This window comes from Elephantulus edwardii, unplaced genomic scaffold (genome assembly GCF_000299155.1).
Source record: "Elephantulus edwardii isolate Elephantulus edwardi_28Jun2011 unplaced genomic scaffold, EleEdw1.0 scaffold00190, whole genome shotgun sequence".
Classification (NCBI taxonomy): domain Eukaryota; kingdom Metazoa; phylum Chordata; class Mammalia; order Macroscelidea; family Macroscelididae; genus Elephantulus; species Elephantulus edwardii.
Window position 1 is genome coordinate 3,145,958 of NW_006399940.1, and position 22,128 is coordinate 3,168,085.

General features: G+C 38.2%; 1 protein-coding gene across 2 annotated transcripts in view; it reads left to right on the forward strand.

Annotated features, from left to right (window-relative positions):
- Positions 1–3,177: 3,177 nt before the first annotated feature.
- The window catches only part of NEGR1 (neuronal growth regulator 1), a 1,417,016-nt gene continuing 1,398,065 nt past the window's right edge, over positions 3,178–22,128 (forward strand). The window contains exons 1-2 of one of the 2 annotated variants that reach the window (XM_006896776.1): positions 3,178–3,236; positions 3,288–3,666. In XM_006896776.1, coding sequence (XP_006896838.1) covers positions 3,491–3,666 — 176 coding nt within the window. In that variant the 5' untranslated portion in view covers positions 3,178–3,236; positions 3,288–3,490. Of the gene's footprint in view, positions 3,237–3,287; positions 3,667–22,128 lie in introns of those variants that run through there. The other variant, XM_006896777.1, reaches the window with a different exon arrangement.

Here is a 22,128-nt window from a genome sequence, read left to right on the forward strand (position 1 = left end):
AAGTTATGTATCCCAGTTTCAGTTCATAAAAATTCTGAGTGAGGAAGTATCCCATTACTATCATTCTAACTCTCATCATCTACAAAAATTAAAAACAATTATGGTATTTATTCTTAGGGGGCAAAAAAACCACAACCGACATTCTACTATGCAACTATGAGTAGAGAAATTGCCTTTCTTCCATGGTTAGTTTTTAATGTTTGTTCTTCTTTTCCTTCAGAAAGAACCAAGCCTGCCAGGATTTAAGCCTCTGCTTTGAAGAAATCTAGGACCTCAAAAGCAAAATCCTCTCAGTTATACGCCTTCAGAAAGGATGAAACAAATGATTAAAACTTTAAAAAAGCTTTCTTTTCCTTTCCAGTCAGAATGACCACAGAAATACAGCTTGTAAAAGATGCTACTCTGTTTAACATCCTTTACTCACTTTAAAGACCTGTGACCTATAAATATATATGTAAATAAACGCCCCCTCCCCCCATTGTTCTTGCAGCTCTAAAGCAGTCATTGCTTCCTTTGCATAGGTTCAGTGAGAGTTCAGTGCTTTGTGATCAGTGCGTGGAAGTTTCCATTAAAAAAATCCTAGAAATAAGGAAAATAAACTTTTTGACTTTAAATAGAAGTGTTTCTAGTTTCCATTTACAAGCCTGAAGGTTTGCTGTACATATTAAAACTACTTCAAACTTCAGCCCTGGTCACAGAAATCCTCCACTGCCTGGCTGACTTCCTGCTTGCCTCCGCGCCTTTGGCTATTGAAGACGTCAGATCTTTGAGAAACAGCAGTTAGGAAAGAAAGCAGCTTGTACTAGAAAACCCTCGTAAGCTATCTCTGCATAAATGGGCACTAAACTGAACCACAACGCCAGAAGTTGGGCTCTCGTTTTCTCTTCAATGGGTTCTAGATGATTCCCAGTGAATATGTTAGGTAATACTGCAGACTTTTGCCCATGCAAGCGACATGCCAATTCTTCTAATCCCCCATTTGCCCTATATAATTTTAAGCTTTGTACATGAGTGTGCTGCTTGAGAAAGAAAAACGCAGTTAACAAGATGACAGTGTTATCTAGGTATTTGGCATCAACATTGGTGAGAGTCTGTCATTTGACAATTATTTCCCTAACATAGCAGACGGTAAAGAAAATGTTTTCACTCTTCCACAAATGACTAACATTTTATTGATGTTTCAAAATGCGGTTGAATACTTTTACGCTTTCAATTTCCGAGCCGGTTTTAGGAGGTAAAGCCTGAATACTAATGACATCAGTAACTCTTGCTGTAAGGGTCTCAGTTAATTGCTGAGCTTTGCAGTGTCAGTTTGGCACAGAGGTGTTTCTGGTTAGGGGCTCTTGGATCAGTCAGTGTAGGTGGTCGGTCACAGGTAATGGGAATCCTTCCCTTTCCACGTATACCCTTATGTACAGCGATAAAAATCACTCCGAGCACTGCTACTGCCAAGCAAAACGACTCCCTGCTTGCCTTTTAAAGAGCTCAGTCTGGGGAGGCAGCCGGATGCTGACCCCTGCAGAGATTATTGCCTCTGCGCGCTTTGCCAATGGACCCTGCTAACGTTATGGAAAATGAGTTCGAGAAGTGCGAGGATTTGCTTTATTTATTTCCTCCGAGGGAAGAAAGTCTGAGGTCAGGCGAAGCGAATCTTCAAAGACTGCTAAAGGGGGATAAGGGTGGAGAGTTGAAAAATAATCGGAGAGGGGGCTTATTTTTCAATTACTTGTTTTTCTTTCTCACTTCCCCGCTGCTTCCCAAACTCCTCACTGAACAAGATTGATTGGTGTAACTGCTATCGACTCCAACCCGGTTTTCACATTGATCTGCAAATGGCCCGGAATAGCTAAAGGATCTTAAATCTGGAAATGAGATCAAGAATGAAAGACGAGCAAAAGAATAGGGGGCAGCCCCCTGTCCTGCACCGTACTTTACGCCAGCGCAGCCGCTAACAGCCATCCGGCGAGCAGAGGAGGGGTTGTGGCGTGGGAAGCTGGAGTTGCTGATCTGTGCATCCCCTGATGGAAGCCTGCCCAATCTGGTTTCGAGATGGTTGAAAAATATAACCCCGTTATCTCATGGAACCAAATAATTCTGCCCATCCTTGATTCCAATGCACTGATCATTCCAAAGGATAGGCTCAAAGGGGTTAAAGTGCCTCTTACATAACTGTATTGCCTGGCTCCACACAATTAAAACACTTGATTGCAGTGTCTTCCCTACTCTACATCACGGTTGGATCCGCCCCGTCTTTCCTAGTACGCCTGCGCGTGGGGCGCGCACAGCCCTCCCTCGCCCCCTTGTGTATCCTCTGCGCGCGCTGAGCAGTGCGCATGCACTCGTGCACGCACACTCCACACAGACACTCCACACGCACACAAGCATGCCACATAGACACAGTCCACACACTGCACAGACAGTATATCACTAGACACACACCTACACACGCCAATTTAGTGCCTACAGCATATACACATTTATAGGCCGAGTGGGCTTTCTCCAATTCACTCGAACTGACCGGACAACTATAGAAGCTGATCTACCGCCAGGCCTTTATGTCCTCGCGTCTTCCCTAAACCGCCCCCCGTGTCTGTTTATTCCCGACGAGAAGGGATACAGAGAGAAGTAGTTGGCCCCTTGTCAATTGAAGCATGCCTGCTGCTGCGAGATAAATTCTCAGTTTCAGGAGTCACGATGGCGCCGCAAACTTGGAGGACTTTAAACTTAGGGTGCCTGGAGAGGCAAAAACTCACAAGAAAAAGTGCCGCTGTGACCGACATACAGACTTTTCCAGCAATGCATTACACTCATGAACACAAGCTAACGGAAAGCATTCATAGAGGAGTGTATGATGCATCTGTCTTCCCTTCTCGTTTGCGTAATTGTGATATATACTTCCTTTTGAATTTTATTTCTTTTGCTTCCCCCCCTTTTCCCTCCCTACTCCATCCTTAGTCCCCGGGCGGGGTTGCTAAGGAAACGGCCGCTTGGCAACGCGCGTGAGCCCGGGGGCCGGCGGCCGCCACTGCGCCGGGCGCTGCTGCTGCTGCTGCTGCTACTGCTGCTGCTGTTGCTACTGCGATTGCAGCGACAGCCGTCGCCGCCGCTCGCCCTGCCTCCGCCGCCGCCGCGCCTCCTCCCTCACTCGCCGGCGCGCTCGCCTCCTCGCTAGATGGTGTGCGAGCCGCCCGAGAATTAGACACACTCCGGACGCGGCCAAAAGCGACCGGGAGGAGGTGTAGTGCGGTGCCAGGGGGTGGGAGGGGAGGGAGGGAGGGAGAGAGAAGAGGAGGAAGAGAGGCAAAAAAGAGAAACAACACTCAACAACTAGAGGGGGGTGGAAAGAAAGAAAACTCACCCACCCCAAAAAGAAAAAGAAAAAAAAAAAAATCCTGTGGCGCGCCGCCTGGTTCCCGGGAAGACTCGCCAGCACCAGGGGGTGGGGGAGTGCGAGCTGAAAGCTGCTGGAGAGTGAGCAGCCCTAGCAGGGATGGACATGATGCTGTTGGTGCAGGGTGCTTGTTGCTCGAACCAGTGGCTGGCGGCGGTGCTCCTCAGCCTTTGCTGCCTGCTACCCTCCTGCCTCCCGGCTGGACAGAGTGTGGACTTCCCCTGGGCGGCCGTGGACAACATGATGGTCAGAAAAGGGGACACGGCGGTGCTTAGGTAGGAAAAACGGCGTGCTTTCCTTACTTGTTTCAGTCTATCTTTCCGTCTCTCTTTTCACTCACTCTCTTTGCTTTCTTTTATAAACCGAGTTCTAATGCTGGTGGTGGTCACCATCAAAAGACCATGTCTCAACAATCCAGGTCCTGACTCTTCCCAGAACCCTGGCCCCTTTACGCCAGGGCAGGTAGGGAGCTGGTACTCGTGATGCTAACGCACTTTGCAGAACGCCAAGTAGCCCCGGGATGAGTGAAGTGTGAGGTTTAGGAGGAGGAGCAGTGCCACTTTGAAACTCAATTCACAAGGTCTCTGTTTTACTGTTAAGGGGTACTCTTGGAGTGCCTGATAAGTTTATCAGGTTTCTTTAGTTTTTCTGTAGCATAAGGGACTTTTTCCAAACTGTCAGCTCCCAGCTCATTTATTCTCCTTCTCACTTGAACACTTAGACTCAGTTTCTTCGTCTTTGGGGTTTTGTCTTTCCTCTTACCTCTGTTATCGTTTCCTCCCTCTTTTTTATGTTTCCCCTCCCCTTTTATTTTCTATGTGCTGTTCTCCCTTCCATCACCTCTTGTGATAGCCTTTCTATTTCACACTGTCTTTTTTCTCCCTTCTTGTTTATTCTTCTCATTTCCCCCTCCCTTTTCTCCCCACCATTCTTAATTTCCCTTTTCCTCCAGTCCTCACTTCTTTTTTCTATCGTCTCCATTTTTCTTCCTTATTAATGACCCTATTCTATGTCCTGTCTTCTTTATTTTTACTCCCTTTCCATTTTCACCGCCTCCGATCTGATTTTTCCCTACCTGTCACACAAGCATGCACATTTCCTCTCCCCCCTCCAGTCCCATTTTCTCACCCTCACGAATGTCTATTTCACAGACACACTTCCTCACACATTCTATCTCACATCCTCACACACATTGACACTTGCATGTTCAAACAACCACTTTAACATTCAGATTCTCTTTCAGTGTTTAAAAGGCACATTCTCTTTCACTGTTTCCCACTCTGTCACTCTCACACATGTGTGTGTGTGTATATATATATATATATATATATATATATATGTGTTTTCTCTCTCTCCCCTCTTCCCACCTTCCTTCCTCCTTCCATTTTCAGTTTCCCTTCTTTCCCCCCTCCCATTATTCTCCCCCTTTTCCTTCCTTTCCCTGAGCTTGAGCACTGAAATGGTTTGTCACTTATGAACACCCATAGCTTGATTTCACCCCTAAAGCAACACTGCAGAATGAGCTTCTGGAAACATTTGCTCCCAGGCAAAAAAAACCCCGTAAACTGATGATCTACTGTGCTTGGATCTAAATAAGACTAAATGCTCTTATTCCTTCATTTCTCATCGCTTTCTTTTCTCCTGACACTCCCACCTGACGTCCACCTCAAATCTCTCTGAAAGATCTTCTTTCTCTCCACTGGGTGGTAGTTGGCTTATAAGTGTGGATTGTACACTATCTGTATACATAGCATATCTAAAGTGAAAGAGAGTAGGACATATTTCTGCTTGAATCATGCAACATATTTTAATTTTAATGTTGTGGGTGTGGCATAATACAATCTTCTGACACATATTAGTCTGAATTTATATGGGCTACTTTCTTTTTTAATATAAACTAATAGCACATATTTTTATAAGATGTTATTACCTTTCCTATAAACTAGGAATACCACTGAATGTATACAAGAGCAATTAGTTTCAACTAAATGAAATAGTTTCTCATTGGTAGAACAATGGTGTACTCTTAAGAAAGCACAGGACAGAGTACATAAATTAAAGCATATTTACATTCTTTCTGTTAAGTTTGTTTTAGAAGTTTGAACAGCAATGGTTAGGATGAAACTACCATCTCTAGAGGCTGCAAACACATATTGTGGGAGTTTAATCTGTAGCAGCATATTGCCTGTTTGTAATGAAGAGTAACATGATACATTTTTGACAATTTGTTTCATAATGAACCATCTAATAAATATTAAGCTTCATTCAAATAACTGGACCCACCTTTTTCCAGGAGATGTTTAGTTTAGCTAGCTTCTAACAGTGAAGCATCTCTAACATTGGGGAGAATATCATTGCAGTGTTGGTTTGATGCAAGCCTTGTTTACTTTGTTAGCACTGGATCTTATCTAACTACATATATGTTGGTGTTATGTTTGTGTTTTGTGATACCCTGATTTTTTTAGGGAACTTTTCACTTTTAGACTTTCAAAAGAGAACATAAACTCTTGCTCCTCTTCAGTTATCTTTCTAACCAATTATTGGTTTTCATTTTTAATAAACCTTCATTTCTTGCCATATGAGAAAAATATTTAATTCGCATTACTTTTTACTGACAGGGAATTGCTAAATATTATTCTATAATTCTTTAAAGAATATCTTGTTTTCACATTTTCTATAGATTTTAACTCATTAATTTGCAATTTACACACGGCATTCTCTCAGTAAATATGATAGATAATGTCAATTATATTTTCTTTACTCATTCTGTTGATATTTACTGTGCTTATAAACCAATACAGACAGAGCTTATGGATTAACAGAGTGTGTGAGTCATATTCATGGAGTAGATATTTTTCATTAAAGTAATATTACCAAATTTTAAATTTGTTTTAAAGACACTTAAAATCATATTTGATTGTATTCTCTAATTTGTAAAAAAAAACAAAAGGACAGTTCTATCCTTCAACATCCACTCCTTTCATCTAAATACATGAACTAGTGATCAAAAGAAGACTTTCCTGAATTATATGATAGCATTTATCAAGCTCTATTTATAGTCTATTTATTTTTCCATTAAATATTCCTCAAAGTGCTCTAAAGAAAAAGCTAACAGTGGCAATAGCACTTATTAAACAACTTTAAGTGTTAGTCATAAGATGCAAATAGACCTGGCAATGACCCTGATGCTTGTGGTTACAATAATGAAGCAGTCAAATAACGTATTTCTAATATCCAGAAACAAATGATTTTGGACCAGAAATGTCTAATTTTGATATGCAAATGAACAAAAATAAAACTTTCCTTAAGTGGAGCTGTAATACCCAAGGGGAATTCTTTCTGCCATCTACTAAACCCCATCCATCATTTTCCATATTATCTCTGTTTTTCTCAAATAAAAGACATACAATAAAATTCCATTTAATAATTTAAACATCATTATCATTATAATTGCCTTTTAAAGTTAGTGAAGAAATATGTTAAATGTCAAAATGTCCCTTATTTTTAATAATGTCCTTTTAAATCTCTCAAGGCTTCACTTAGGGTATTTGAACCTTTATAGTTAATATTGCATCTGCTCAGTATAGTAACATTTGATACCTCATTATTTTAACTTGGATTATAGTTTTCATTAATTCATTAATAATTTACTTTATTACTATATTTAATATGCTAAGTATTTTATTCCAGCACAGTTTCATAATCATTAGATTTTATGCCTTTAAAAGTTTGAGGGTAAAGAATTCCACCTTTTCTCCAGTGTTGTCACACATTACATGCAAGGTTTAAGTTATTGTGTTAGGGGCTAAGGTAAAGAACAAGGGATACTAGAACCACACTGGTCATCCTTAGAATTGGAGGAACATGACTGTGTGCTAAATCAACACATACAATACAAATGATTTTTAAAGATAATATTTTAGTACATTCAAGTGAATTAATTTATTATCACTTTATTAAACACATCCAAAACATCTGATGTTCTTTGTAAACAGTACCACATCTTCATTTATACATTCTCAGTGCTTTCACAATTAAAAAAAAAAAAACAAACCAAACACACACACAACACTTATCATTGTTAAGCTCATTCTTTTCACTCTATTTAAAATTCAGCTCTTCTGTGTGAATTTGTACATTTTTAGCTGCCTTCCTGATATGAATTCAAAATACCTTATTCTCTGCTTGTCATGTTTTAATAAAATGAAAAAGGGAATTTCTCTCTCTTTCTCTCACTCTCTTTTTTTACTGGGACTGGGGTGGAGTTTATTAGGGAAGTTAAGTTGGAAAGTGGAGAAGGCAAGGAATATTACCTAATACAAGTCCAGGTTTTAGCTCAAGTTCCAAGGCACAATGCCTCAATTAGTTCAGGATTCAGGATCTGGTCTCAGTTCAGCAGTCAAATCCAAATCATCCCTCAAGGCTTGCCTCTGAGCAGTTATAAGTCAGCTTCTCCTTCAAGGAGAATCTTTTCTTAAATGTGATTTCTTTTCTCTAGCAAAGTTAAACATAACCTTTTCATTTTAATGCAATATATTTGTATAAGAATTATATGAAATCTCACTGTGATATTGTAATAAGAAAAAAGACTTTTGTTTAGAGTAGAGGTCATATTTTATCATGGTTGTTAGGTGCCATCAGGTTGAGTACAACCCTCAATGACCCTATGAACAACAGATCTGAACCCTGAGCTATCCTGTGCTAGCCTCATCATCATTGACACATTTGCACCCATTACTTCAGACATCGTTTCAATTCATCTTGTTGAGAGAAAGTCTTCCTTTCTTTTGCTGTTCCACCAACTTTCAAAGCACGATATCCCTTTTCAATTAATAACTTCTCCTAGCAATATGACCAAAGTATGTGAGATTAAGTTTCTCTATCCTTGCTTCTAAGGAACACTGCGGCTACACTTTTTTTATGGAAGAAATTTCCACTGGAAACCATCAAAATTTCACAAGTAAATTTATGAGTTGATATGATAAGTACTTGTTGCTTCTTACCCTATTTGTTCAATGAATTTTGTGTTTTGATTGAGCTAATTTAGTTAATATTCTTTCAAAATGGATGCTATTGTATATGCTCAAGCAAATGATTTATGCATGAGAATGTGGATTATCAATATAAATCAGTTATGTTGTACAATTAAGTTGTCTGTCATGAGAGAGTCTGAAAACAGTTTTTTTCATCACTTCTGCCCATTGATGTATATAACATGTTCCAAATACACTGCAACTATGTAGGCTTTTATAACACTAAGGCATTTAAAGGTATATACTGATTAAATATTGTCATTTTCAATACTTTGAATTCTTTTCCTTCTTAAAAATGAAGGGGAACATAGATTGTCACAATGTGTAAGTTTGTAAAAGTATATACCAGTATGTGGATTGAAATGCTTTGCCATTATTTGTTGTGATTTCTAGGACTATTCTACTAGCATAACATATCACTTGCTATATTAACACACACTTATGAATTATATAAAATAACATATAGTATTTTTAAATGTTCTAGGTAAATTTATTTGTCCTATCTCTTTAATTCACAACTGCTAAGCTCACTGTTATTGCATGAATCTTTGAGCACAAGCACTTTGTTTTAGTTATTTTTGTGATTTGAGTGAAAATTTGTAGAGCGGATTGGTTTTTAATTCAACCATTTATACATATTTTCTATAATATCATTAATTAAAATACCCATAATGAAATTGAACTTCTCTCGCTTCGTCCTTGTAGTTGTCCTTTCAATTAATCCTTCTCTCCTACCATTTTCTGTGTCCAGGGCTTAATTCTTGCACAAATCTTCCTCATATGATACCATATGGCTGGTTAGTCTAGGGAGTGTGTGCATCTCTGTCATTGTTCACCTTACAGGTCTATCTATTATCTGGCTGAAAGTTGATTAGTGGGAGTGAGTTTCATTCCAGGTTCCAAAAGTAGCTAAAGACATACTCTCAAGGGTACCAGCAGTCTCTGTTGAACCTATAAGTTAGTCTTTTTTATGGTTTTGAATTTTGTTCCATATTTACTGGCATTATACCCAGGATCTTCTACTGTGAACCATTTTAGTGTGCAAACTAGGACTTTAATGAATAAATGATTTTGAACACATAAGTGTTATGATTAAAGGACTTCATGTAATAAATAAATTCTATAATATCGGGTTAGGAATAATCTAGAAATTTGTTCAATCAAATCATGGCCTGTGTCAGTTCTGGATCTGACTGACCATTTACTCTTCATCTTTATGGTACTCTCTGCAGTTTGGAATCAGGGGAGGAGCTAATACTTCAGACTGGTCTTCCATGCCAGCTGTCATTGGACTGCATTTTGCCAATGGTTGATAGTGTGTATGACTAAAGGGAAGATATAAGAAAGGTAGAGTGTCTTTGACCATCTTTCATAGCCGTGATCTTGTCTCTATCTTCTTTTGACAGATTCTCCTTTTTTCTTTTACTTCCACCAGATGGGACCCCTCGTGGTCTAACGGTAGGAAGTGTGCTGCTTACCATAAGGCACATGGTTCAAATCCATCAGCTGCTCCATGGGAAAAATATGGTCACTATCTTCCTGTGATATTTACAACCTCTGAAAATCTTTTAGAGGGTCAGCCACGATACTGTTCTGACTCTATGACACATAAAAACAACTTTCATCAGATAAGTATAGCACCTGGGCTTCTGTGACTATCACACTTCTTTCATTTTCCAAACTAGGAATGAAACTGGCTTCCTTCTATTATTGAGCTTTGGATTATTTTACCAATATCTAAGTAGTTTCATAGCCGTTTACAACCCCAAAGTATAATCATTTCACTGTATTCAACTGCCTCTGGTTAAATACCCAGCCCTAAAAGCTAAACTCACGGTAGTTTAATAAATTCTGATACATAACAGTCCTCTAATGGTTTCTGAGGCTGTGAATGTTTACATCAGGAAACTGATCATCTTTCTCTCCAGGGTTACTCAGTGGGTTTAAAGCACTGATATTTGGTTATCAATTGACATATAATTCACTGTGGCCTAGATTCTTTTAAAATACCCAGCATGGGCCAATAGGGAACATCAGGATAGATGGAGAAAAGATTAAAGTTGTTAGTTATTTAATCTGGCTTGGATTCACAATAAACATCTTTAGTACCAACAATCAGATGATCAGGAAATATATTGTACTGGAATAGCCAACAACCAGGAATCTTTCCAAGGTTCTAAAGAGAAATGATGTCAGTCTGAAGACTAATGTGCACCTGATTCAGGCCACCATCTTTTCAAGCACTCGCCACATATCTGAAAGCTGGACAGTGGATAAGAATGATAGTAGATAGATTGATATCCTTGAGCTGTGTTGTTGGAAAAGTGTCCTGAATATCCCATGGACTGACAAAAGAACAAAAAGATGCGTCCTGGAGAGGGTGCAGTCAGAGAGCATCTTGGAGGCAAAGATGGTAAAATCTTTGTCTCTCATACTTTGGACATGTTGTCAGGAGGAGATAGTGCATCACACTTGGAAAGGTGGAGAATCTACCAAAGAGAGGAAGACGCTGAATGAGACGGATAGACACAGTGACTGTAGCAATAGGTTCATGTGTGTTAGAGTTGAGGAATATGACATAGGACAGATTGGGTTTCAGATATATTGTTCATAGGATCGTTATGAATTGTTCTCGACTTGACAGCACCAAACAACAAGAACCTGGTTAGAACTTACTCATTGCTCGCCCTTCATTGGGTTTCCAAGACGTTAAATTGAATGGAAGGAGATTGCTCATACTTTTCCTAAAGAGCCACTAGTAGATTAAAAACATGAGAGAGCTACAGCCTTTGGGTTAGCTTACCTACAGACTACACCATCAGCGCTCTCCAATTAATATATAGTAAAAAAGAAAGTAATTTTTAAAAAGTAATTGATGTGATTTTTAACCTTGTTTTTGAATGATTACTTTGTACATGGCCCTATAATTGTTGCTTGCTAGCACTGGATACTTACCCGATGAGAAGTCTGCCATCAGAAAACTCTCTAAATTATCAAGGCACAATGATATAATTTTGAAGACTAAGGTACACCTGATCAAGGCCATGGTCTTTTCAATCACTTGCTGTGCATCTGAGAACTGGACATTGACTGAGTATGAAAGAAGAGGAATGGATGCCTTTGAGCTATGAGGTTAGAGAAGAGTACTGAATGTCCCATGGACTGTCAAAAACTAAACAGATAGGTCTTGGAGAAATTACAACCAGAGAGCTCCTGGGAGACAGTGATGACAAAGCTTCATCTCACAGACTTTGGTTGTGTTGCTAGGAGAGGCTGTTTCTGGGAGAGGGGTATCATGCTTGGAAATGTAGAGAGTCAGAGAAAGAGAGAGACTCAACCGGATGGATTGGCACAGTGACTGCAGCAATGGCCTCAAGCAGATTAGAGATGATGAGGATGGTACACGCTAGGGTAGGGTTCATATCTCTGTTGTTCATATTTTCACTATGAGTTGTAAGTGGCTTGATAGCACCTGACAAGAAGAAGCACTGAATATAATACCTGAAGACATAGGCATAACAATATTGAGCCATATTACAATGAATAGAGTGGAGTTTTTCTAAACTCAGATTATTGTAAAAATTATAAACCAAAAGCAAAACTATTTGGAGTAAATATTCAGTGAAATACTATTTCAATAGAGAAAACATATAATGTGTGTGGGAAATGTATATATTTTTACAAAATTCAATGATGTTGTATTTTATGTTGATTTCCCAAGAGAGATCTATGGCTAAAACCTGCTTATAGTTATATGACCAGAATTTTGAGATAATTCCTACAGTGTTGCTTATTGAAATCAATACGAATTAAAGGTCTTTCTTTTATGTAGCTTAACACCTGAGGAGCTAATCAAAGTTTCTAGTTTCTTATGAAGTTTATAACCATAGTAATGCCCATTAGTCAAGTCTTTGACAATTCTAGATGCTTCCCTGAAACCAACTAAATATTTTCGCTAGAAAGAAAACCCTTTTCTGCCATAACCTGCTTCAAATGGTATAAATTAAGAAATAGTGGGAAGGAGTTGTGCTGCCTCTCTAAAGGCCAGCAGTTTGTACCCACCAGTAGTTTTCCAGGGTAAAGATGGACAGTGTCCTCCTGTGTGCTTTACTTCCTCAGAAAACTAGTTGATGGAAGAGCTAATCCATTTCTACTCAACTGCCTACAACAATAACAACTCATTGAGTAATTTATATAGAAGAATATACTTTCCACCACTGTCCATTCAATTTCAACACATGGTGACCCTCCATTAGGTTTTCAAGACTGTAAATATTTATTTGGAGAGACTATTCATCTTTGTCTCTTATAAGAGTTTGTGGATTCAAACTATCAACCTTTTGCTGTACAGCCCTCTTACACTCTATACTACTGGTACTGCTTATCAGAGCAAAGGGAAATTTCAAAAGGAGGTACTTCATCACTTTTCACTTTCTCTAGTAGTTGAGTCTTCTATGGTGTGATAACCTTCCTCCTAAAGTCTATAAAACACTTTCTAAAAGACATTGATGTAAGGATCTGTTTTAATGTAAACAAATATTGTCATAATTTTAATAAAAGATGTTACTTTCAAATCATCATTTATTAAATTACTTCTTTTCAGGATACCCTCGAGAGGATTCTGAGTTAGGAGAGAGGTTGCACTTGTTGATGTCTGCCTTCCCAAACTTTTCTGATCTAATTAAATATTGCATTGACCCTTTTTGTGAATATAATTTATTACTCATTTTCCCTAGGAGTGTAATTTTACCTGCCTTTCAGCTTGTCTAGAGGTAGTTCAAAATTGGGAAGTCAAATCTTTGTGTGTGTGTTTTTGTTTTTGTTTTTCTATGTAGGCATCATTATTAATTAAATTTAGTTTTAATTACTCTACTGTTTACTCAAGGGCCTCTGGTGGCTTAGTGGTAAGGAGTACCACTATCAACCAAAAAGCGAAGTGGCTGGAATCCACCGGCTTCTTTAGAGAAGTTAGATGGGCGATCTTCTACCATGTGATTTCTGGCTTTTGAAATCCACTGGAAGGTCTACAATGAGTTGGCTCCAACTCAACAGCACACATAACAAATAACACTGTTCTCTCAGTAAAGAAAAAAATTGGTGAACGTTTGAGCATGAAAGTACTATTGATCATCACTGTATCTATCAATTGCTTCCTGTGAATCTGAAAATTAAACATTGAATAAAGATGGTAAAAGGAAAAACAATGCCTTGGTATTTTCATTTTTTGGGAAGAGTACTGAAATCATCTGGACTACCGAAACAACAAACAAATATGTTTTGAAGGATATACAATGAGAATGCTACTTAGAGACAAATATGTTATCACTTCATCTTACTTATTTTGGGGCATGATTTTAGGAGGAATGAGTCTTTGGAGAGAGACATCAAACTGGGAAAGGTAGATGGTCAGCCAAAGAGAGGAGGATCCTCTAAAGATACTTTGACACAGTGACCACTGCAGTGACTTTGAGTGCGATAAAAATCATGATGCCACAGGAGAGGGAAAGGTTCAGATCTGTTGTTTATAGGGTCACTATGAGTCATAATCCACTTGACAGAACCTAACAACATTTTTTTAAAAAAAGAACTTTGAATATGTCATAGATAATAGTGAAATAATATTTGTGTATTTTGCTTATTTTCTTTTATGTTAATAATTGCAACACCATTAAGATCTCATATGATCCATATGATGATAATAAAGTAATTTTTTACTGACTCTATATGCCAGAATTTTTTGTCTGAAGTAATTCCTTTGACATTTTAGAAATGAGTGAAGACACGTATGTTAGAAAGTTCAGTGTCAAATTACAGAATACACTCTGCTAGTAGATCTTTAAGATGTGTTTTGAGTATTTTTTTTAAATAAAACGTGATCTGAAGGCAGTTCATTGATAAAGGTAACTACTATTTTATTAGCTAAGACATATCTGTTTGATCTTTTGGCAGTTCATGGGATATTCAGTATTCTTCTCCAACATCACAACTCAAAGTCATTGACTCTTTTTCTGTCATCCTTATTTCTTGTTCAGCTCTCAGATGCATTGCAGGTGATTAGAAAAACCATGGTTTCAATCAGGAACATCTTAGTCTTTCAACTGATACCACGACTTTGGAGAGGTCCCTGAAAGAAAATTTCTCCAGTTCTACACATCTCCTCATCTCCTGACTGCTGGTACCAAAGGTGTTGATTGTGTATTCAAATACAATGAAATAATTGGCAATTTCAATTTTTTTTCACCATCTGTCATGATTTTGCCTATTGGCTGGGTGATGAGGAGATTTGTTCCCCTAATGTTGAGATGTAGTTTTTATTGAAGAGTATAATCCTTAATCTTCTGTATAAAGTGCCTCAGGACTCCCTTGCTTTTAGCAAAGAAGGTTGTATCATCTATATAATACAGGCTGTTGATTAGTCTTCCTCCAATTGTGATACCGCATTTTTCTCCACGAAGTCCAAACAACAGATATGGCTTAGAGAAAGTAGAAACAGAAAACTCCTTGGAGGCAAGGGTAGTGAAACTTCATCTCACATACTTTGGATATGTTGTTATTTTTATGTGCTATCAAGCCAATTATAACTCATAGCAATCCTATGAACAATATCTCTGAAACTATTCTGAGCCAAACACACCATCTGACACAGCTCACTCCATTGCCACAGTCTCTGTCTCAATTCATTTCAGACAGGGTTCTCTCCTGTACCAATTCTCCACTCTTCCAAACATAATACCTTTCTCCAAGGACTAGTCTCTCATGCCAACATGTCCAAAGTATATGAACCTGAGTTTCAAAGTCCTTGACTCCAAGGAGCAACGTAGTTTCACCCTCTGCAAAACAGATCTGTTTATTCTCTTGGCAGTCTAAAGAATGTTCACTTCTCCTCTGTAGCACCAGGACTCAAGGGTATCAAGTCTTATTCTGTCATTTTTATTCTTTGTTAAGCTCTTAGATGCTTATCAAGCAATGGAGAAGAGTGTGGCCTTGGTTAAGTGCACCTTAGTCTCAAGAAGGATATTGTTGCTCTTCAGCACTTTAGAGAAGTCCCTGGCAGCAGATTTTAGCAGTGCAACTCGTCCTTTGATTTTCTTACTGCTGGAGACAATAGTGTTGATTGTGGATCCAAACAAAATGAACTTGTTGACAACTGCAGGTTTTTTCCCATTGATGATGATACTGCCAATTGGCCTGGTATTAAGAAATTTTGGTTTCTTGATGTTGAGATATAATCCATCTTGAAAGTGGCATTTCTTGTCCTTCTGCAGCAAATGCTTCAGGTTCTCTTCAGTTTTAGTTTGCAAAGTTGTATCATCTGCATAATGCAGGTTGTTGATGAATCTTCCTTCAATCCTGATGCCACGTTCTTCTTCATAAAGTCCAGCATGTTGAGTGATCTGTTCAATGTATATGTTGAAATGGTGTGGAGAAAGGATACCTCCCGTACACACTATAGCATTCCTTTGCTCTGTTCAGATAACAGCTTCCTGGTCTAGGGATAGGTTTCACACTAATACAATTCCAGGTGTTCTGGAATACCCATTCTTCTTAATGTTAGTCACAGTTTGTTGTGATCCACATAGTGAAATGCCTTTGCATAGGTGATAAAACACAAATAGTCATCCTTCTGGAACTCTGCTTTCAGCCAAGATCCATCTCACAGCAATGATATCCCTAATGCTGAGGTCTCTTTTAAATCCAGCTTGTATTTCTGGTGGTTGATATATTCTTCTAGTCGCCTTTAGGTACTTTTCAGCAGTATTTTTGATTATCAGTAATTCTGTTTGATGATTTCTATATTCGAATGAATCACCATTTTGGGATTGGAAATAAATATGAATATCTTCTAGTCATTTGGCTAGGTCACGGGACTCCAGGTTTCTTGGCACAAGCTGGTGAGCACATCCAGGGCTGCATATGTTTGTTGAAAGATGCTGGTTGGTATTCCATCAATACCTAGGGCCTTACATTCTGCCAATTCTTTAAGAGCAGCTTGAGCTTTCTCCTTTTTTTTTACCATTAGTTCTTGATCTCATGCTATTTTCTGAAATATTTCTGTCTCAGCCAATTCTTCTTGATACAGTAACTCTGTACATTCTTTTCCATCATGTTTTGATGCTTCCTGGATCATTCCTTATTTTCCCCTTAGAATCTTAAATTTTGCAACTTGAGACTTGAATTTATTCTGCATATGTTTTATCTTAAGAAATTCCAAGTGATTTCCTTCCTTTGGGTTTTCTAATTCCAAATCTTTGCACGTTTTGTTATAATAGTTTGTTGTCTTCATGAGCTGCCCTTTGAAATTATCTGTTAAACTCTTTAACTTCCTGATTTCTTCTCTTTGTTTTAGTTTCTTGGCACACTAGTGAAATATTCCAAGTCTTTTCTGATATCCATTTCAGTCTTGTCTTCCTCCTCTGTCCTGCCATGCTTTCCTTAGGAATGATATTCTTGATATCATTCCACAGCTCATCTGGTCTTCATTCAGGTCTCAAACCTGTTCTTGAGAAAGTATTAAATTCAGATAGACTAGAGTTAAAGTCATATTTTTGTTTGGAGATGCTATTCCTCGAAAAAAAAAAAAACCATCATGCTTGTAAAGGTGGATGATCCAATACAGAAAGGAAGATGCTCAGTGAGTGGAATTGTTACAGTGACTGCAGTAATGGACTCATGTGCATCTAGGCTGATAAGGATGGCACAGGATAAGATAGGGTTAAGATCTGTTGCTCATAGAATTGCTATGAGTCATGTGTTGCGGAAAGGCACCTACAAAAACAACATTTTATGAAAATTTTATATGGTAAGGAGTTGCGCAGGTAACCGAAAGATGTTGTTGTTGTTATGTGCCGTAGAGTCCTTTGCGACTCATAGTGACCCTATGTACAACAGCCCTAAACCCTGCTCTATCCTGTGCCAATTGCACTACCTCTGACACACCCATCCCGATTACCCCAGTCACTTCTAAAATAGCAGGCCTCTGAAAACCCTATGTACAACAGAACCAAATAATACACAGTTAAAATCCACCTGCTGCAACACAAGAGGAAGATAGACAGTCAACTGCCACGTGATTTACTGTCTCTAAAAACACAGTGAGGGAGAAGCTATGATTTCGTTCCAACTTGATTGCATTTTACAACAACTTCGTGAATTATGCCAAGAATTTACATGTTTATCGTATATGTGTTGCAGCTGAAAAAGTTTAAAATGAAGTTATCTGGTTGGTTGAAGACTTTGAAGTACAGGTGTAATTTTAAGAAGATAAAACATTTAAAATTCTATTGTAAAATTTTTACTCTTTGCAATTATAATCAGTAGGTAACTGGAATAGTCCAAAAAACCAAAATGTGAATTATGACCTTCTTGCTTTTCTTTTGCTTTCACCTTATATCTTGGAACCTCTTTTTCCTTTCTCCTAAGTTATGAATTAAATAAAAGAGACAGAAAGAATTGGCTCTTTGGTGTGGGTAACTCTCAGTTTAGAAATATAGCTACACTCCCAAAACAAAGAATTTTTGCATCACTCCAACCATCTCCCAGAGGTGGGTCAATAGGGTTTTATAAACCACAGAATATTGATACTAGGTGATACAATTTTAATCTGGGTCTATGGTTTGATTTAGAATGTTGAAGAGGTTATCTATTAGCACAGTGGTTTGTAAGCCCTATCAAGTTCTGAATCCTGACAGAGGACCTTTAATGTTCTTAAGCATCCAGCTGGCATGGGAATTGGTCTCTTAATCATTTTCTCTAAGAAAGGGAAATAGAGAAAGAAGGAATTTGGCAGTGTTGTCAGCATTAAGTGTTGCTCTTTTGAATAAAAGCCAATACATTGTACTTTCCAAATAACTGGTGATTTGCTCAATTTAAGAAAGATGTTTATAAACCTTTTCAGAACTGAATTGTTCTTTATTCAATTATGCTAAGTTGGTTGGACATTGGATCATTGCCCATGCATATGCTACGTGATAACAAAAACCCAAGACAAAACAAAAGGAAAGAAACAAAAAAGCCCACACACGCTGTCTTTCAGTTGATTCTAATTCGTAGGACCAGGTAGGACAGAGTTGAACTGTCACATAGGCTTTTTAAATGTTTGAGAACAGTCTGTAAGGAGTTGCATTGATAGCCCAAAGACCACACCTCTCTGGCAGTTTGAATGGACCAGGGCTCTGTGGAAGAAAGATGGACAGTCTTCTCCCTTTTACTTCACAGCCTCAGAAAACTAATGAAGTGTCAAGTCAGCTGTGTATTGGGTTAAGACTGGCCAATGATGAATTTGAGTTCAGTGAATCTTTATGGGAAAAGATTGCCACTTCTTTCTCCCACTGAGTGGTTAGTGGATTTGATTCAATCACCTTTCAGTTAGCAATCCAGTGCTTATTCACTGTACCAGTAGGGAGACTTATTTTTCATGGTGGTTGTTGTTGTTAAGTGCCATCAAGTTGCAGGCTACTCATAGCTACCCTATGAAGGAAAGTCCTCAACACTTGTGTGTCTTTCATCCTTTCTCCAGGTTCATTGAGTTTCTGGAGGCAAGCTGTTATGGAAGTGGATGCCACTCCTGCTTCCAAGCTTGTATTAATCGGGGAGATCCACCCCATACTGTCCGCATTGGGTAACCAACCATTAATACATTTGACACTTCAGTGTCACAGAGTTCAGCCTCACAGCAAGCACAAGTTACTGCTGTACGGCAATTTGTACACCAGGACTACATGACCTAGAGAAATGTCTGAACAAAAACAAAGAAAGACTGTCCCAAGGGCCGCGGATTAAAAGTCACCCACCTTTGGCTTGGTAGCATTGCTTTCTGTCCTGTGGGTCAACTGATCTCTCTCTATGTTGATGCTATTGTTATTCTGCAAGGTAGATTGCCTTTAAAACTATCGCTTTTGCCTTAAGACACTCAAGGTTTTGAATGCTTTACTAACAGATGGGAAATGAGGTTCCTATAGTTTGGAATTACCTAAATTTGTTCTTTATTTTTCATTTTGTGTGTGTGTGGGTGTGTGTGTGGGTTTTGTGTGTGTGTGGGGTGTGTGTGTGTGTGTGTGTGTGTGTGTGTATGTATACGCGTGCATGCATGGGGTTTTTAAAATATGTCTTCTGATATCTTCAGAAACCCCTTTCCTGTACTGCTGCTAAATTAAATTTGCAAATATTAAGCCGACTTAAGAGGAATTGTCAGTTAGAAGGCAAGGGAATGTTGTTTGCATCATCTTTCCAGAAACATTACATTCTACTGCACAGAGATATTAAATTAATACATCAAAGTGATTTTAATGTTTTTAAAATCTTATTGATAGAATATTTCTTACAGAAGAACATTTAATGTTATTTAATTCTTAAGTAACTTTTTTCAAATTGTGGTTTTTTCAAATTGATCATCTTGTAATATTAAATACTATTAAAATGTCATCTCTTCTGCTCATCTAGAACGTGGCACATACTTAGAGCTCAGAACTTGAATGTGGGAGTGGAGAATGGAGGAGAGAAAGAAGGAATACAGATGCAGGGAGGGAGGAAAATATGATATAGGAATGACTTTTCATCAGATTACCTGTAGCTTTAAACCACTGGGATGACATAAATAAATTGCATAATTTGGACTATGAGGTAGATTTAAAAGGAGAATAAATAAATGTTACTTTATAGCTTACTAAATACTGGGAAAAATCCTAAACTTATATCCTTTCCATGGTCAAATAATGTACATTATACAAATTGAATTTCTAAAATCGCATTACCTTTTAATCTTTGAAAGTATTGTGTTAGGAAGCTCTGATGGCCCAGTGGAAAGAAGTGGTGCTGCAATCCTGAAAGCACAAAGTTTGAATCCACCAGATGCTCCAGTGGAGAAGGGAACGCAATCTCTTTCTGTGCCAGTCGGATCTGATTCAGCGGTACACACACACACACACACACACACACTCTCTCTCTCTCTCTCACACACACACATATTGTGTTAATAACACCATTCTTAGCAGACTTAATATTATCAGTTCTACTTTGCTTTTTAAAAAAATTTTGGTAGTAGTTCATTTAAAAAAAAATTGGTAGTAGTGAGACTGGCTCAGGACAAGGTAGGGTCCAGAGTTGCTGTATGTAGAGTTGCTATGTGTTGCAGATGACTCGACAATACATTGTAACAATATTTATATTTACTTTCTTTATCCAGTGTATCCATGACTTCTTCATATCATGACATGTTAGTACTCCACAGTTTCACTGTATCTGTAGAAGCCCACATAAAGCTTGTATGCAAGAAGTGTAAATATCTCATCAGAGCCTTAATTTAACTGCTACGGTTGTATAAAAACAACATTGAGAACCCAGAAATAGACCCAGCTATCCATGGTCAACTGATATTCAACAAAGAAAACCTATGAAATGGAAAAATGACCATCTCTTCAACAAATGGTGCTGGCAAAACTGGACTGCTACCTGCAGAAGCTGAAACAGAGTCCACATCTCTCACCATATACATAAATCACCTTAAGGTGGATCAAGGACTTGGGAGTAAATCCCAAAATCATAAAGTTCATAAGACATAAACTGGGATCAAGCTTAGAACGCCTAATCTATGGTATAAAGAAACTGCCAAATACAGCCAGAAATGCACAATCTGAAGAGGATAAAATTGATGAATGGGAGATTAAATCCTTGTGTACATCAAAACCTTTTTACACCAAGGTGAAAAGAAAACCTACAGACTTGGAACAAACATTTGGCAATACCATCTCAAACAAGTCTCATAATGAAAGTTTATAGAATACTCCTGGGTCTCCACAAGAAAAAGACAGATAACACAACTGCAAAATGGACAAAAGACATGAAAAGAATTTCACAGAGGAAGATATTCAAATAGCAAACAGACGCATGAAGAAATGCTCAAAATTACTGGCAATATGAGAGATGCAAATTAGAATTTCAATGAGATACCATTAGTAGTGGCTAAGTTTAATTAGACAGCAAGTAATAAATGTTGGTGAGGCTCTGGTGAGATAGGAACTCTTACACATTGTTGCTGGGATTGTTTGGCATTTCCTCAGAATGCTGAACAAAAAATTCCATATGACCCAGCTATTCCACTGCTTGAAATATATCCTGAGAAAATGAGAATTGAGGCACAGAGACTTGTACACCAATGTTTGTAGCATTATTCATCATAGCAAGAACATGGTAACAGTCCAGATGCCCAACAACAATGCACTGAGAAATTATGGTACATTCACACAATGGAATACTATGCAGCATGCAGGAGCAATGATTTTGTAAATCACTACCTAATGTGGGAGGGACTTGAGAGCATTATGCTAAGTGAACCCTGTCCCACAAGGACAAATACTGTATAAGACTATTGTTGTAGGATGTGTACAAAGATTTAAGGGTGGGAGGGAGGGCAGAGGGGGGTGAGGATGAGTGGAGGGAGGTATTAATCATAAGGTTGCACAGTTTGATGAGTGAAGGGAGGGTTGGGTAACGGAAAAGATCTGATGTGAAAAGCAATGTATACGAACTTTGTAAGTAAACCTGTATAAAATAAAAATTTTATTTATTAAAAAACTAAATAAGAGCAAAGATGATTTTACAATTTACGTTTCATAAAATTATAAGGTCAAGTTTGTAGTGAGTGGAAGTGAACCTGGGCATAGTACTGTCTTAAGCTTCGGCTTGAAAATAGGCAAACTAGAACTAGGC